The sequence below is a fragment of the Condylura cristata genome, unplaced genomic scaffold, assembly GCF_000260355.1.
Source record: "Condylura cristata isolate star-nosed mole 26May11 unplaced genomic scaffold, ConCri1.0 scaffold00024, whole genome shotgun sequence".
In the NCBI taxonomy this organism is placed as follows: Eukaryota; Metazoa; Chordata; class Mammalia; order Eulipotyphla; family Talpidae; genus Condylura; species Condylura cristata.
In genome coordinates, this window is record NW_004567125.1 from 34,347,355 (window position 1) to 34,365,658 (window position 18,304).

General features: G+C 43.2%; 1 protein-coding gene across 1 annotated transcript in view; it reads left to right on the plus strand.

Annotated features, from left to right (window-relative positions):
* CACNA1A (calcium channel, voltage-dependent, P/Q type, alpha 1A subunit) overlaps positions 1–18,304 on the plus strand; it is a 209,890-nt gene that overhangs the window by 112,734 nt on the left and 78,852 nt on the right. Inside the window, exons 7-11 of the mRNA XM_012728946.1 lie at positions 5,796–5,899; positions 7,179–7,294; positions 8,365–8,421; positions 9,395–9,484; positions 16,730–16,939. Of these exons, the coding sequence (XP_012584400.1) occupies positions 5,796–5,899; positions 7,179–7,294; positions 8,365–8,421; positions 9,395–9,484; positions 16,730–16,939 (577 nt within the window). The remainder of the gene's footprint in view (positions 1–5,795; positions 5,900–7,178; positions 7,295–8,364; positions 8,422–9,394; positions 9,485–16,729; positions 16,940–18,304) is intronic.

Sequence of the window (18,304 nt, forward strand, 5' to 3'; positions counted from 1 at the left end):
TAAGCTAGGTTAGGCAGTAACAAACATTCCCCAAACTTTCTAGGATTTTGGCAAAAAAGGTCTTTTCTTGTTCGTGCTAAATGTCTAGTGCAGGTTGGCAATGGAGGAGAAAGGACTCTGCTCACATAGTCACTTTTGACCTAACTCATAGAGCAGCCACCACCTGGGAATGGCCACTTGCTGTCCCAGAAGGAAAGAGCCCTGGAGGCTTCCACATGATAGTTCAATGCTCTGGTCCCAGCGTCCATAGGTATTTCCATTCATTCCTCATCAGCCAACACTTACATATAGCCCACAGCCAAACAAAGGAGGATTAGGATGGGTTATCCCATCCTACACCACAAATACTTAGTGACAGCTCCAGTGAGAAATAGCATACTGGGTAGTAGAACTCTTTGAACCTTTGGAAGAAAGACAAGGTGCTTTTGAGCACACATCCCTCCCTATATTATTAACAACCAATTTTTCCTCCCTCATCCACCTCCTCAAACCCAAGCTGTGTGCACACCTCCTTAATCTAAACTACCAGAGAAGATAAGAACCTAGAAGAGAAACTTTGGGCCTTTCACATTTTTTGCTATCATAGACTAGCCATGCAAATACCAGTTTTCCTGTTTGGAAAATATATTTCCCTTTTCCTCCTAAGAAAAATGGAGAGCCTACCATTTGGGGAGAACCCAACTCTCAATCAAAAAACCACCTAAATCTCTGCCAACTGCTCTGTGAGTCTTTAAATCTGGAACATGTAATTGGATGATTTAGGCTAGATTTGAAAGAGAATAAATGTCTCTAAAATAAGATAGCAGGATCTCAGTCCCAAGGAAGGGAAAGCCAAAAAGGAAATGGAAGCAAGACTTGGAGCTGAGGACAAAGGTATATGGATCTTGTACCCAATTCTCACTTAGTCATTCAACAAACATTTATTGAGCACTGCCTAGTATATGTTGGAAAATATAGGACAGAGCCAGAAACACAGTGTCCCTGCCCTCTGTGAAATGGACATTCCAGCTCCAGAGATGGAGAGCAAGCAGAAGTAGTAAGTAAAGGTTAGAGAAGAGCTAGGGGCGAAAATAAAGCAGGAAATGAGATTTAAAATGAAGGGGGCCAATTGGTGGTGGGAAATCTATGGAGATTACAACCAGGATGAAAAAGTGCACAAAATGAAGAATGATATAAAGTACTAAGTAAGTTTTTTAATTTTTTTTTTTAAAAGAAATGGGAGTAATTAAAAAGAAAAAAGAAATGAAGAGGGCAGGAGCCTCCCTGGTGGTACAAGGGATTAAGTCTCAGCACTAAGAAGCTATCCACAGCCACTGCAGCACAAGTTCTATCCCCACCCAGGGAGGGGACCAACAGGGCACAGCAGACCTCTCCTGAGCAGACTCACGGACTGCTCCCCTCAGCAGTGTATTCCAGTCAATCTGTTCTGTTCCCCATTTTCTCTCCTGTGCATCCTCTCACCTCCCACACCTCTGGCCTTTGTATGTCCCAGCTCTTGTATGCATAAATAAATAAGATACATCTTTAAAAAAAAAAAAGAAAGAAAGAAATGAAGGGAGCAGCTGAATAGGGCCATCAGGAAAGACATTTGAGCTAAGACCTGATGGAGGTGAGGGAAAAGCCAGCTAGGAATCTGGGGAGAGCATTCTAAACAAGGGGAGTGGCACATGCAAAGACCCTGAGGTAGACCATAGTTTGGGGTATTTGAGACCCTATAAGGTGACCATGAAGCTGAAGTAGAGTGATTGTGGGTGAGAGATGGAGGTGAGAGGAGGTGATGAATTTGCAGGGAATATCTCTGCCATTTTAATAGTTCAAGAACGACTAAGCTTTCAGTAGTTCAGTATTCTTTTTCTGTGACTGTAATAACAAAGTACCATAGCTAGGTGACTTTAAGCAGCAGAAATATCTGATCTCACAGTTGTGAAGGCCAGAGGCCATAATCAAGGTTATGGGCTGCTGGGTGGTGCTTTCTCCAGAGACTGGGTGGGGTCCTTCCTGCTCTTCCTGGTTTCTAGTGCTGGCTGCCCACCCTGTCACCCCATGGCTTGCAGCTGCGTCCTACCTGTCTCTGCCCCTGTTGTCGCACAGTCATCCTTTCCTGGTTTGTCTCTGTCTTGCTGGCATTTTCTCTTTCTTAGTGGGCCACTGGTCATACTGGATTGGTGCCCACCCTTCACGACTTCATCCTAAATTGTCACTGCGGCAAAGACCTGCATCCACAGGTACCAAGAGTAAGATCTCAAAATCTTTGGGGGCATGTAGAGTTGCGATAGAAATTTCTCCTTATCTGCTCAGACTGGTCCAACAATCAAATTAACATCAGATATATAGTAAGAGAACAGAATAAATTTAATTGTATACATGGGGACTCTACATTGATGTAAATTCTAAAGTAAATGGGACAAAAGGAGGGTATTTATCCTGAGCTAAGGGACGGGATGGAGTCTGGAACTTCAAGTGAGAAAGGTGACTTCATCAAATCAAAAAAAAAAAAAAAAAAAAACCTGATGCTCTGTAACTCGCTGTTTTCCTTGCTATTTAGATGGGTTTCTCTAATAGAAATGTTGTTTCTAGAGATAGCCACAAATCTGGGTAGCACCTCCAATCTTTATTCTTTCAGGTAATTAAGGGAATGGTAGTAAATTCTCTTAAGTCCTACAAGACTTCAATTAATCTCAGCTTTAAATCATCTACATGCCCCCATGACAGTCCTGGGATCATCATGGAGAGGTCTCTCACTCAGGGAGACACAATACAATCCACAGCAGTTCCTTGGGCATGGAACTTTACCTGCCCTGCCTCAGTCTCCTCACCTGAGAGATGGTCAAATATGACATACTGCCTTTTGGAATTCATGGGAGATTAAATGAGCTCAAGAAGGCCAAATCATGGAATCATGTGTATTAGCACTGCTGGCAGCATACCTTGGGCCAGGGGTCCCCGTGTCTGTTAGGGAGCTGGAGTATGGGCAGTATAAGGTGGAGTGCTGCTGTCTCACACCATCAAGGGGCCTCAACTCCTCCCTCCCCATCATCCCTGTCTCCCCTAACCCCATCCACTGCTCTGTCCCCCTCCAAAGTCTGCTTCCCGAAACAGCCCAGACTTTTTCTTCCTTTGGCTAGTGCAGGTTTTCTCTTTCTGGGCTATATTTAGCCTTAGAAATGGGAACGAGAGGCCTCAGCCACTGTACCATCAGAGGCGAGAAGCACAAAGCCGTCCCTGCCTTCTGTCCAGCCCTGTTCTGCTGACTCCATGCAATCTTCTAGAACCCTCCAGAAATGAAACATTTGGAATACTTGGGGCTTACTAGAACAAGGACATGGGCTGATTGCCGGCACATGTCTGCTGTCCTCAGAACCATACCCGTGATGAAAGTTGGCTATCATGTTTGTTTATTACATTTTCAATTTTTTATTGTGGTAAAATACTCAGAATATAAATTTACCATCCTTTTTTAGGTGTACGTTCATTGGCATTAAGTACATTCACATTGTTGTGCAACCAACACCACCATATGGCCATCTCTGGAACTCTTTCTGTCTTGCAAAGCTAAAATGCTGTTCCTGTCAAACAGTAACTCCTGATCCCTCCCCCAGTCCCTGGTGCCTGCCATCCTATTTTCTTTCTCTGTGAATTTGACTCCTCTAGGGAAAGAAAGTGGAATCATATTTGTCTTTTGGCAATTATTTTCACTCTACATAATATCTTCAAAGTAAACCCATGTTATAACATATGCCAGAATTTCTTCTCTTTTTAAGGTAAAGTCGACTTTAAAAGAAAAAAAATTAATTAAAGTAAAGTGAAGTTACTGGAAATCCCACAGATCTTAAGTGAAAAGGAACCTGATGAATTTTCATAAACTGAACTCACAATGTAACCAGCACCCAGATCAGGAAATAGAAGCCACTGGTGCCTTCTCCCTAATCACTGTTCCCCAAAGGGTGCCCTATAAGAACCCCAAGCATGGTTTCCAATTCTTTGCTTCTTTTTGTATTTTGCATAAATGAGCACTTACATAGTTTCTATTTTCTGTCTTCCTTTGCTCTATATTAACTTTTTAAGGTTTTGTGTGACAAGTGGCAGACCTTCACTGCAAGTATCTATTTATTCACCTTCTTTCCCATCAGTTAGAATTTGGGTTGTTTCTAGTTTTAGGATACCATGAAGATCACTGCTATAAACATTTTGCACATGCTATTGACATACATAGGTTCACATTTCTGTTGAGTAACAACCCAACAGTGGAATTTCTGGATAATAATATATGATTAACCTTAGTAGAAATTCTCAAACCATTTTTCAAAGTAATCATACTAAAGTGTTGTGGATTGAATTGTGTGTGTCCCCACACATACATACACATACACACCCCAAAATTTATGTATTAAAAGTCCTAACCTCCAGAATCCCAGACTGTGACCTTATTTGGAAATGAAGTCATTGCAGAAGTAATTAATTAAGATGAGGTCATGAGTGTGGGCCATAATCCAGTATGATTGGATTAGGGGGAAAAAGGAAATTGAGCCACAGAGCCAGACATAGACACGTAGAGTTAATGTTGTGTGAAGATGAAGGCAGAGGTTAGGATGATAATCTAGAAGCCTAGACACTCCAAAGATTTTTAGCAAGCCCCCCAAAGGAGGAGGGTAAAATAGAATAGACTGTCCCTCAGAGCTCCCAGAAGGAACCAACTGTACTGATACTCTGATCTTGGAATTCTGGTTTTCAGAACTGTGAGACAATACATTTCTGTAGTTTTGAGCCACCAAGTACATATGTATTTGTTACAGCAACCATGTCCCCCTTCAACTTCCTTGAAGCCTCCTCAACACTTAGTAATGTCAGACTTTATCATTTTAACCTTTCTGCAAAGCAGTAACAGCAGTATCTTTTTAAAGGTGAGCTTTTAAAGCCACACCTGGAGACCCAGATGCCATGCAACTTATGAACCATTGGAAGATTTCTCCCCTTCTCTTATCCCCAAAGCTTTGGCTTCTAAGCCTGAGCCCTCTCTAGATAGATGATAAGGTCAAGGGTTCTGGTGTCCAGCTGCCTGGTTCATATCCCACATATACCACTGTGTAGCTCTATGACTTCAGATTGACTATTTTGTGTTTCTGGGCCTAAGTTTCCTCAGCTATAAGTTGGGCATGACAATAATATAGAAATATCAGAACTAAATGAGTAAGTGAGCTAACAGATAGTGTACTTGGAGAAAAGCCTGGCACACCAAAAATATCCTGTAAGTTCTTTGATAACTCTCTCCTTCCCTTCCATTGATATTCTTCCCTCCCTTTTACTTACTTCTTGCCACAGAATTCTGTTCTGTATATCAAACAATAATATTTATGGACTTAATGACCTTTTAAAATATAGCTGTGTGTTTCTGGGAATTTTTCATGGTGGCTGAGAATAAAGAAAGGAGACAACTGAAGAAAAGGCACACTGCCCTGCCATCTGGCTTGATTGTTTAACTTGCTTGTCATACTTTGCCTTCTCTAAGGGAATATAAGACTATGTCAGGGAAATGGGAGGGAACTAGGGGCTCATATCTACATTTGGATGGGCTTTCGTTTGCCCTTCTCTTCTTAGAGTCTGGTCTAGGAATTCCCCCCAAGTTCCATGCTGCTTTCCAAGTACTCTGAGAGGGCTTTGCCTTATTAGTGGTATCTCGAGTTTCTCTCACTGATGATGATGTGTCTTCCATTTTCCTCTCCAGGCTTCCAGAGCTCCCCTTCCCCCATATGAGTCCCTCTCTATACTCACCGTATTTCCTGCTTCACTTCCCACAGAGCAACGATGCCTCAGGGAACACTTGGAACTGGTTGTACTTCATCCCTCTCATCATCATTGGCTCCTTTTTTATGCTGAACCTTGTACTGGGTGTGCTGTCAGGGTAAGTCTCTGCTACTCTCTCCATCACATTACCTGTCACATCTTCTTCCCAGGGAAAGGCAACAAAGTTTTGTCTTCATTCTCCAGGAAGAGCACAGACCTCTTGAGTTCACTGCAGTTATTTACACACTATGATGCATAAGTGCCACTGTTGGGGCACCCAGGGAAGGGACTTGTAGGGACTAAAATCTAGTCTAACCTCAATTCACCAGCCTGTGCCCCTGGCATTATGCTATCTTTACCCAAGGGAAAGGAAACTTCTTTCTGAAGCCCATCTCTCATTCAGAAGGTTTTCCCAAACTTTCCAGATTCAAAAAGTCTTAATTTCTATAATTTACATTTTTTAAAGGCTATGTTTCCACTCTGATGTATATTTTCATGACATACATTGCTCCCTACTGCCAAGATTTTTTTTAATCGGTGTGTTTAATCATAAACAGGTTTTGTTTTTCTCAATATAAGTCTTGGACATGGTATGGTGGTTCTATGGTACCATCAGGAACCCCAGATCCTTCTAGTTTGTCATTCTGGCAACCTTATCAGATGCTTTCAATTTTATTAGCACTTCCTGGTCTCAAGCTGACTGTCATATGCTCAAAAGGAAGCTATCCCATGTTCCAGACAGGAAAAGGAAGTAGGGAAACAGGAAGAGATGGGATCTAATCAGCAACACAAGACCTTTGCATAAATTTCACTTATGTCTCATTGGTTAGGAAGGCTGAAAATAGTTTTTAGCCATGAATACATATAATGAGAGTAGAATAAAAGTGGAGTATATAGCCAGCAGGCATAGTTTTTTGGCCTTACTTTTTTCTACCTGGGTATATTTGTTGGAAATTGTGGGTAGCTGGCATTGATATCCACTCCTATAATGTTCACTCTTCTCCCAGAAGATCTTTTTTTTTTTTAAAGATTTATTTATTCATATGAAACTGGGGTACAGGCCAGAGATGTGGAGGCTGAGAGGATTCACCAGAGACAGAGTGGGGTGCAGAACAGGCAGATCGACGAAATACACTGCTGAGGGGAGCAGCGGGCGGGTCAGGAGAGGTCTGCCGCACCATGTGGTCACCTCCAGGGCAGGCGGGAATCGAATTCATGCAGAAGTGGCTTTTTAGCTTCTTAGTGCAGTTCTTTAACCCGCTGCGCCACCAGGGAGGGCCAGAAGATCTTAATTTCCTTGTTAAACTCCACTGTCCTTCTGAGCCCCCCAAACACACACACAGAGACTCCCTAAAATTTCTGAAACTGCCAGAACCAGCTTTTTTGTGTTTCTACAGGGAGTTTGCCAAAGAAAGGGAGCGTGTGGAAAATCGGCGGGCTTTTCTGAAGCTGAGGCGGCAGCAACAGATTGAAAGAGAACTCAATGGGTACATGGAGTGGATCTCAAAAGCAGGTGAGACTCTTTTATCATGGGCCTGGGAATAGAAAGCCTTGACCACAGCACATATGCAGTTTGGAGATAGATAAAGGGAGGACCATTGTGAGAGAAGGAAGAAGATCTGGCTGGTCATCCCAGTCTTTGGCAGCAGGAATCTAGACTATGATGGATTCATCTGGGACGAAGCCAGGAGATGTGACATAATGGTAGAGCTCTAAAACCATACATTGGTTTGCATCCCAGTCTGCTACCTCCAAGCAGTGCAGCTCACCTCCCTGTGCGTCAATTTCCCTAATTATTACATACCTACATGCACACTTCATCATTGAATGTTCACCCCATAGTTTGAGTATTCAGTAAAGTAATCCAGACTACATCTCTTAGGAAGAACAGCCATTTATTTTTCACCTATTCAGAAACACCTGCTGGATGCCAAGTACTGCTCTAGGCGCTGAAGATATGGCAATGAACAAACCAGGTCAAATCCCTGCCCACACAGCTTCTGATATTCTAGTGGAGAGACAGAAATGAAGAAACATATAAGATGAAAATAAAGCAGACTTAGGAGCAGAAAACAACCAAAGATGGGGTAATCAAAGGGAGTTTCTGTGAGGAGGTGACATCTGAGTGAGACAAGCATGGAGTGAAAAGGGAAATTTGTGGATGTCTAGTAGAAGTGCATCCCAGGCAGCAGGAATACCAAATGCAAAGGCCTTATAGTAGTAGCAGAGTTAAGTTATAGCAATGAAGTAAGTGTGGCTGGAGCAGAATGAGTGAGGGGAGCATGGGAGGGAAAAAAGGACAGGGAGGTCCAGATCAGGCAAGCCTTTATAGGCAACAGTAAGGATGTTGAGTTTTCAAAACCTTTGTGGGAGGTGGGAATGATGTTGGCTATTCCTGTTGTTGCTGAAATTGGGCTGGGAGTCAGACACTAATGAACAGTGTATTTTTGACTGAGTGAGTGTCCCCAGCAGCAAAGGGAGAGTGGAGATATATGGGAGTATCTCCTTTCTGGTTTAGGGGAACACCCATCCCAGAAAAATCCTTTAGATGCCACTGCTTAACTCTGTCCTCTTCATCCACAGAGGAGGTGATCCTTGCTGAGGATGAAACTGATGGGGATCAGAGGCATCCTTTTGATGGTAACTGCTCTGAACCTGGCTGGGGAAGGTGGGAGGGGAGTGTCCCAGAAGAGATGGGAGCAGGCAGTACCAGGGGAACAAGCTGCCCAGTTCTAAGAGACCTCAAGGGGTAGTTATTCAGGGCCCAGCTATGGCTAAGAACAAACGAAAGACCAGGTCAGGCTCATGAAGATAGAAAGAGTTGCAAATATCTGCCTCCTCAAAGAATTTCAGGACTTCTGCATCTTGAAGACTTCTGGTCTACCCTGTCCATATTCACCATGTGCCCCTCTTCTGCCTATGCCTACATTTTTCTCACCTTCAAATTGGGCATGATAATAAGACTTATCTTTTTGGATTGTTTATCTCTTTGTTATGTTTATGTCTGTAAAGGAAAGTGGCCTCATATGTTTGAAAGCTGGCTCAATAGAAAATACCAAGAATGAGAAGGAAGAAAAACAATGACTCTATACCAGAAGGTCATAAAGTGAACTTTAGTATTTGGGTGGGAAAAGATTTGCCATGGGAATATGTAAATTACTTTTTAGAAGTTCCTGAACTCATTGTCCACAGGGGGACAATGTCTCTTGGGGGCAGAGAGGCTAAGTATGAGGAGAGCATCCACAGTCCCAGACTGCTAGGAATTATGCTGGAGGTCAAGAGGTAGATTGTTTTCCTAGGAGTCACTGTAAATTCAGTCCCAGTGATTCCAGAAGGGAAATAGTAACAGAGTGCAGATTCAAGAGTCAGGCAGAACAGAACTTGACTCTTGTCTTTACTGCTTGAACAACGGCATGTCAACCCCCAGTCTTTACACCTGTAAAATGATTATACTGTGCCCTCCCGACTACCCAGATTGCCACGAAGGTTAAAGATGCATAGCACATACAAGGTGCCTGGTGGAACACCCAGTGCCACAGACACACTCAGTGAGGTTGTCATTATTGCAAAAAGGGTAACGTCATTTTCTCTTGCCATGTTTCCATTGTTGGAGCTCTGCGGAGAGCCACCATAAAGAAAAGCAAGACTGACCTGCTCAACCCCGAGGAGGCTGAGGATCAGCTGGCCGATATTGCCTCTGTGGGTGAGTCGCCCCTCCTGCACTACAGCTTAGTGGTGGTTTATCAGCATTGGCCCAAGAAACAGGGACAATGGACTTGGGAGCCAAACTACCTGGACTAAGGTCTTGACTCTGCCTTTTTGTCACCTATGTGTCCTGGGACAGGTGATGTGATTGTGAGGGTAACAATAGTGCCTATATTTTACTATTGTTGCCTGGGTTAACTAAATCATCCATATAGGACACTTAGAATAGCTTGCTGAGGGTCTATTCTAATTAAGTGCCCAGTGCAGGAAACAGATATTAAACAGATAATGGTACAAATGGAGGTGCAATGCCAGAGGTACTTCAGGGGAGATGCTCCAGATGGCCAGCTCTAGAAGAGCAAGGTGTAATCAGAGGGGGGACACGGGGGTCGAAAACTGAAGGATAGGTGGCCATGCAAGTGCCTGTAGTGGACAGAGCCCTGGAACCTGCCACGCTGCTCTCACAGAGGGCAGAGCTCACAGTGGAAGGGGAAAGACATTGACTTTTTTCTGCCCCCCCCCCCGAGGGAGACTGTGATCTTCTCCAAAAATATATTGTTTTTTGAAATGGGTCTTTTTCTCATTCCAGTAATGAAAGAGTCCATGAGAAAACACGTAGGCATAGAAAATAACACAAGAATTTGGGGGTGGGGGTTGGAGGGAAGGCATTTAGGCAGATGGGAGAACTGTGGCCAGAGCATACAGGGAGAAATGATGGGGAAGGATAGGAGGGCCAGGGAGGGAAGGAAGAGGGAACTTCAGAAATACACGTGTTTCTAGTTACACAGGCACCAAGTATTTTATACTACACTTTTATTTATTTATTTATTTTTACTGAACCCCCTTATAACCTTACTGCAGAATTTCCATTGCATCCCATACACCATAAGGAGGGCTGCACTATGGTTTGCTTACCCACGGCTCTATTACATGGTGTTTGAGTTGTTTCCAATTTTTACCCTGACAAGGAGCACTGCTGTGAACATTTATGTACAATTACTCCCCCCTACCCTTAGGGCGTATTTCCTTAGGGATAATTATAGGATCAAAGATATTAGCAGCTTTTCAACTCATTATTCACAGAGCCATTTTGAGTTTCAGAATCATTGAACCCATTTATAAAGCTGCCAAGTATGTATGTGTTTGTTCAGATTCCCCACCCCGGCCATTGCACATTACCCACTTCATTTCCTCTCCCAGTTCAGTTGGTCTATAATGATACCTTAAAGCTTCTTTGAATTTGCATTTTTAATTTCTAGCCAAAACACTCTTTCCCATATAATGATGAAGTAGTCCTAGTTCCATTTGGAGATCTGTTTATCTCCTTCCTGCAAATTTAAGAATTGAGACACATCCTCAGTGCTGTGTGCATTAAATCAGTTGAATTAGTTGTCTGCCCCACCTATCTTCCCAATCTAGTTCCTTCTGTTCTTTACAGTCTGCTTTGTAGTATTTTGATAGGCAGAGTTTTTTGTTTATGCCACTTTTATTAAACTGAAAAAAAAAAATGGTGTACCCAAGTGAGGATCTCCTCTATGGATGAGATTTCTTAATCACAGAAAGATGCTATGTTAATTAATCATCTTGGAAGAGATGAGAAAGTGTTAGCAAGGATGTGGGGAAATGGGTATTCTCATACGCAGTTGATAGGAGTGTGATTGTAGTGCTTTTGGTGTATGACTGGCATCATAATTATAAATGCTTATACTCTTAGTCCTAGCATTTCCACTCCACAGTATTTTTGTATGTGTGCACAAGAGCTGTGTACTAGTCTCTTCTTAGCAACATTGTTTCTGGCACTCAAATAAGTAAATCCAGAAACAATCTACATACCCATCAAGGGAGAGATGATTAATGAAATTTATGTATCACCTAACAACTTCTCAATCCCTATTGAACTTCATATATGAAGCTCCCAATAGGCTGTATCATCTAGCCTAAAGTTGGGGTAGGCTATACTATCTATGTTTATGTAATCACACTCTATAGTTCTACAGTGACTTAATCACCTAACAACACATTTCATAAAATAGGTCCACATTATTACTTGACACTTGACTATATAGTGGAATGTTATGCAGCCAGGAGAAAAGTTGCTACTGATAAGGAGAATGTTTGAAATTTACTTTTCAAGGGATAATACATGATACATAACAATATATAAAATCTATGATCCCATTTAAAAAGAAAACAGTAGGAAGTGTAAGATGTACCTGAAGTTGTGAAAATTGGAGGATTGCAGGGTTTTTTTTTTCTTTTTACTTTCTTTGCAACATTTTTCTGCAAAGTATGAATGAATAAATTACATTGTATATATTTTTAAGATTTATTTATTTATTCATACAGAACTGGGGTACAGGCCAGAGATGTGGAGGGTGAGAGGATTCACCGGGGACAGAATGGGGAGCAGAACAGGCAGATCGATGAAATACGCTGCTGAGGGGATCAGCGGGTGGGTCAGGAGAGGTCTGCCATGCCATGTGGATCTCCTCCCGGGCAGGCAGGGATCAAACTCATGCGGAAGTGGCTTAAGCTTCTTAGTGCAGTACTTTAACTCGCTGCGCCACCAGGGAGGGCCAATTACATTGTATTTTTTAATCAGAGTAGTAACTAGTTAATTTTAAAGTTGCTCAAAAACAACAGACACTAATTATATGGAATCTATTAACTGTATGGGTCAAGGAGGAATTTGGTGGAAAACTAAAGAAAATGAATGAAAGAGACATTGAGGAATTGAACTTCAAGTGGAAAGAGGAGAATGTAGTGGTTTACTAGGGCTGGCACAGTCTGAGTCCTTTAAATGGTACACATTTATTTTGTCACAGGAGATCAAGGCGTCGGCAGGACTGGCTTCTTACCTCATTCCTTGGCTTGTAGAGGCTGTTTCCTTTTAGTGTTTGTCTATGGTCTTCCTTCTGGGCAAACTGCTGTTCTAGAAGGACTTCATTTCTATGGGGCTAGGATTAGGACCCACCCTGATGACTTCATTTTAATTAAATTACCCTTTTCAAGGTACTGTCACCAAATGCAATCATATTCTGAGGTACTGAGGACATGTGAACATTGATGAGGACATGGTTTAGTTCATAATGAGGGGAAGATCCAGAGAGCCTCATATAGGAGATATTCACAGAGAGTTCGTCATGGGGAACCCCACTCTTAAATTTGTGACTGACAAAAAAAATTGCTGCTTTAAGAATTCAGATTTAAGGCCAGCATTGGTGAAACATTTGAGGAAAGGAAGCCGAGGAAGTTGTCAAGCTGAACAAGAGCTGACGCTGTCCTGTGACACCTCTGCTAAGAAAGCAGGTGACCTGCAGTTTTCTAAATGAATCCCAAATCCAGGCCAGTGAGTTGGTCTGCTGGGATTAGGTTTGTTCCAGACAAACCCACCAAAACCCAGATCCTTGGCCTGGAAGCTCAAAAGCTGCACAGGAAGGGCCTCAGCTCTAGGCTGTGGTTTCCAAACCCCTGAAAAAGACCCCTGGAATTTCAGGGTTCTGACAACAAAATGCTTTATTCCTATGAATAAGAACAATTGCTTCAAAGTAAGACAGAAGTTGCGTGTCTTCACCCTCATGTTGTACCATAGTGAACACCATCTTATAATTGGTGTTTCTACCTTACTGTCAGATCCTTTAATAAATACATTAAAAGTTAATGAACTCATTTAAAATTAATGAACTTAACGCTGAAATAGAGAACTTGAGTCATTAATAGGAAAAGTTGAGCCATGAATGCTAGTTGCCATCACCACCATTTCTCTAGGAAAATCAAATTCCATCTTGACTGTTTTAATAGTAAGAGGTCCACATGGGCCATATTTCTTTGCTGAGACAAAGTACCACAGATTGTATACCTTTGAAAAAAAATCAAAAACATTTATTCTCTCACAGTTCCAGAGACCAGAAACCCCAACAAATCAAGATTATCAGCAGGCTGCCACTGTCTCTAAAGGCTCTAAGGGAGAATCATTCTCATGCTTCTCTCTTAGCTCTGAGAAGCTGACGACCTGGCACCTTTGAATCAGCACCACCAGTCCAGTCTCTGCTTGGTCATTCTGTCTCCTTGTAAATCTGTGTCCCACCTAAGGACATGAGCCAGTGGATTTAGGGCCATTGGGTATGGGCCCACTTGAATTGAGTTTGACTTCATCATAACTTGATAACATCTGCAAATACTTTTTAAATAAGGTCACAGTCACAGGTGCCAGGGATTAGGCCTTCAACACATCTCTTCAGAGTGACACAGTTCAACCTACAGCTCTTAAGTATATTTCTGTATTGATTCCATGTTGGAATGATGACATTTTGGGTCTATTACATTTCATAGAATATCTTAGTTAACTTATTTTTAAAACCATAGGATTGCCTGCAATGATAATTCCAGAACATAGAGAAAAAGTAGAGATAAGAATGGGATCGGGATAGGGATCAGAGTGAACATGCGAAGCAATAAATAGAGGTCACAGTACACAGCTAGCACAAGGCTTAGCATGAAGTGGGTGTTCAGTTAATACTTCCCAAGTAGTGACATGGCTGCTGAAGGCTGTCACCAGGCCCAGGGATGATTTGGCACATGACCTGGGTCTTGATTTCAGGTCCTGAGCTTGCAGCAGATTTTGTACCTAATAATGATAATGTGACAGTGTCGTGCCAAGGGAATTAATTCATTGATTCCTCCCAATAGCCCTGTGAGGTGGGAAGTGTCATTATCCTCAGTTTACAACTGGAAGTACTAGAACCCCATGACTCGAGGTCACCTGCTCAAGGTCGTTCACCAGTTGGCGATGGAGCCAGGTTTTCAATGTGACTCCGGCAGGAGTGGGCACCAAAGGGCACTGTAATATCACTCTTCCACTCTATTTCCTCCCCTCTCTCTCTTCTTTCTTCACCCCTCCACTCCTTCTCTTCCTTCATTCTCCATCCCTCCCATGGAGCATCCATCCTGACCCTTAAGACCTTCATTCCTCTTTGCCAAACCTTGTGGATGAGGTCTGGGTACCTCTTTGGGAACTGGAGGCCCTAGGACCAGGTTTTCCCAAGCTGGGGAGGACTATGAAGGACCACCCTGGGGTTCCCAATGCCTGTGAATCAGTCAGGTAATAGACAGGAGGGAAGGGTCCAGCCCCTCAGCTTAGCTGACTACTGCCAGTGGAATGTGCCCATTCCCTTCACACATTGCAAGAGTGATGCAGCATGGCAGATGCAGAGCTGACTCCGTGCTTCTTAACCTGTCACTGGATCCCTCTTCCCTCTGTGCCTCCATTTTCTGTGCTATAAAATGTGAGAGTAGGAGTCTCTACTTACTACAGTTCTGATGAGGAACAAATAACTTACTGTGTAAAATGTGTCTCCTGCCATGCCTGATACCTAATCAATAAATGTCAACTGTTATTTACATCTTGAGAATCTGAAGTCCATATTTTATGAAAAATCTCCCAGTTTTTAAATGTGGACCAGTAATTTCAACTTTTATAAATCAGAACGAATCAGTATGGCCCCATAAGTGCAACTCACAACCTCTGTTCAGAATTGTGCTAATAAGAAATGTTGTCCTACACGGTGTTTGCTGTGTCCCTGCCTGGATGGAATAGGGTCAATGAATAAGGATGGATGAATGAGTGAGTAGAGAGTTCAACTAATGAATGAGTGGATGAATTAATGAATGATGGATGAATGAATGAACAAGTGACACACTAATGAAAGAATGAATGACCAAATTAAAGCTCCAATGAATCAGTGAACCAAAGGATGAATGAACTAATGAAAGACTGGACGTTTGAAGATACTAATAAATGAACAAATGAATGACAGGAAGAATGAATGAACCAACAAGAACAATAAACAAATGAATGCAAATGAAAGTTTTCAAGAAGAGATATGTTGAAAGATCAAATCAATCTGTCTGTAGCTGAGTTCTGATCCTCCCCCCACAATCTACCCCTCTCAGTGGATAGCAGCTCAGTCCCTCCAGAGGATCAAGCCAAACACCTACCTGAACTCCTTCCCCTTTCTCACACCCACACTTGATCTATCAGCAAATGTTGAAATCTACCTTAAATAATATATTCCACATCTGCACACTCTTCCCTTTTTTCTGTCACCATATTGTCCAGTCTCAATCTTTGTATGTCTGGACCCATGTTCCCCTCCTTCCTGGTTCACCAGTTCCTGACCTCATCCTCAACAGTCTGTTTCCCTCCCCCTGCCCAGTTGCCAGTGGGTGCCTGTGAGTATCTGAGTCAGTGGCATCAATCTTCTACTCAGAACCTCCATGGCGCCTACCTCATCTGGAGTAAAAACCAAAATCCTACCCCAATGACCCACAAGATTAGGTTCAATCTGTCCTGTCCCATCCCTGCCCTCACTCCCTTCCTCTCCCCCCATGAACCAGTCCAAACCCAACCACACTGGTCTTTTTGTGCTGTTCCCCAAATGTGTCAGACAAACACATTCCTGCCTCAGACCTTTGCACTTGCTGGTTCCTCTCCCTAAAATACTAAGGTGACTTAGTACTTCAAGACCTTCACCTTGAGCACTCAGTTTATTACTGCAACCTACCTTATGTCCCTCCTGGGAATCTCACTCTCCTTAATTTACTTTTTCTTCTTTGAAGTATTTTTCACCTCCATCACACCATTACCTTATTTATTTATTACATTGTGATTTATTATATTTTAACTTGCTGTCTGTCTCCAGTACTAAAGTGTGAGTCCCAAATGGACAAGGCTCTCTATTAACTAGTGTATCCTGAGCACTTGGAATACAGTGGGTTCTCCATAAATGCTTAAGATCCTTAGTGATCATTTCTAAAGTGAAATGTCCACAGAAAATTAGCATCTTATCCACACCTCCCTCTAAAGGCTTTCCAAGCATGCTCCATGCAGCTTTGCTACCTGCCCCTTCTAGGGGTCCTGTGCTGAGGCTCCTGCCTCATTCCACTTTGTGGCATGCCTACAGAGTCCTCAACATGGCTGCAAGAGGGAGAAGCAGAAAGTTGACTGACAAGAGAGAGCCACTGCCCATCATTTGACATCCTAAGTTCTCATTGCTTATTTTCAATACTGTTATTCTTAGGGGCACTATGTCCTCATAAACCCCATCTCTTGAAAACTAGGCCCATTGGGCCATGATGGTTCCTTTGGGTCAGAGGAAGCTGTTGGCTCCCCCACTTATAATCCATGTGTCGGTTAATTTTCTCCACAGGAACATCCTGATATTCTCTGTCCTTTCTGTGGCAGGGTCTCCCTTTGCTCGAGCCAGCATTAAAAGTGCCAAGCTGGAGAACTCAACTTTTTTTCACAAAAAGGAAAGGAGGATGCGTTTCTATATCCGCCGCATGGTCAAAACTCAGGCCTTCTACTGGACTGTGCTCAGTCTGGTAGCCCTCAACACGCTGTGTGTCGCTATTGTTCACTACAACCAGCCCGAGTGGCTCTCCGACTTCCTCTGTGAGTACCGTCCACTCTGCCACAGCTCCACAGCCTTCCTCACTCCCTGGCCTCTGGTCCCCCTCCTTCGGCAGCATGTGTGCCTCACCGAATTTGGTCCTCACTGAATTTACCTGTTCCTTCGACCATGTCTGCAATTGGGAGTGAGGTTGATGTTGCTGCTGCCCTGTTGTCAGAGCCCACCCTCACCCGGTCTAAGAGCTAGAGCTGGAATTCAGGACGCCAAGCACTGCCATGAGCCCTTTCTGAGAGCGGTATAGGGGACTAGTGAAAGTGACACTGCAAGAGAGAAGAGAGAGGTAGATAGAGACAGGTACATCTCTGGAAATGTTAAAATAGTTAGTGATTGAGAGATGGGGGCCTTGCGGACGGAGAGTGGCTTGTGTGTTGCCTTTTTTCTCTACTCATTTCAGACTGTTTCTTCTTTCGTACATATCTTCCGTTTCTTTCCCCACTCTGCTTCTCCCCTTTCTTATTTCCCTGTCTAGGATTCATTCCCAAAGATCACCCCCAACAAAAGTGAGGCCATCTTGCTCCCTCAGTGGGTTCCAGGACCTCCATCACTTTGCTTTTCTTGACTTACTCCCATGTTCCAGGATTAGAATCAGTTAATGTCAAACTTAATGGCCCAGTGAAGGCGACAAGTGGAGAAAGGTGGGGAGACCTCTGACCAGGATTTTAAAAGTAAAGAGCTCTGAGAAATCAATAAAAGTAGTGTCTGAGCAGTGAGGACAGTAAGTAGATGCCCTAGCTTTGACTACTGATCCCCAAGCAAGAGCTTCCTAAAGTCTGTCTGTCTCTTGGCTGTCCTACTCCTGCATATGCTGATTCATCTGACTGAGATCTACAGATTCTCTGCCCTCTGGCCTGGTCCAGCCATGAGAGAGACAGCCATGAGACAGGCCTGGGTGCAGGGTCCAGGTCATACGCTCCCTGTAACCCTCATTGTTCCCAGTCACATTGGCCAACCCCCGCCCCAGGACACCCTACAGGGGCCAGTTCTCCTTCCAAGAGCCCTGACCCAGTTCCAACCTTAGTAATTGCTTTTGGTCCCCCTGGAGTCTCTTATAAATGAGGACTCTTTACTTCTTGTTTTAACCTCCTCTGATAGTCTATTTTTAATCTCCCATATTCTCCTCACTAATTACCTTGCTCTGTCTGTTCTGGTTCAGGAACAGAGGATTGGAATTTCCTAGCCAGGGCCTCTTTGTCTGTAAAGGTTCTTTATCCCCATTTTCCAGTGGAGAAAACTGAGACACAGTGAGGTTAAGTAACTTGCCTGGGATCATGTAGCTAATAAGTGATGGAGTCAGGATTTGAGCCAAGAGGCTTAGGGAAAAAAATCCCAGCTTTGATCATCAAGTC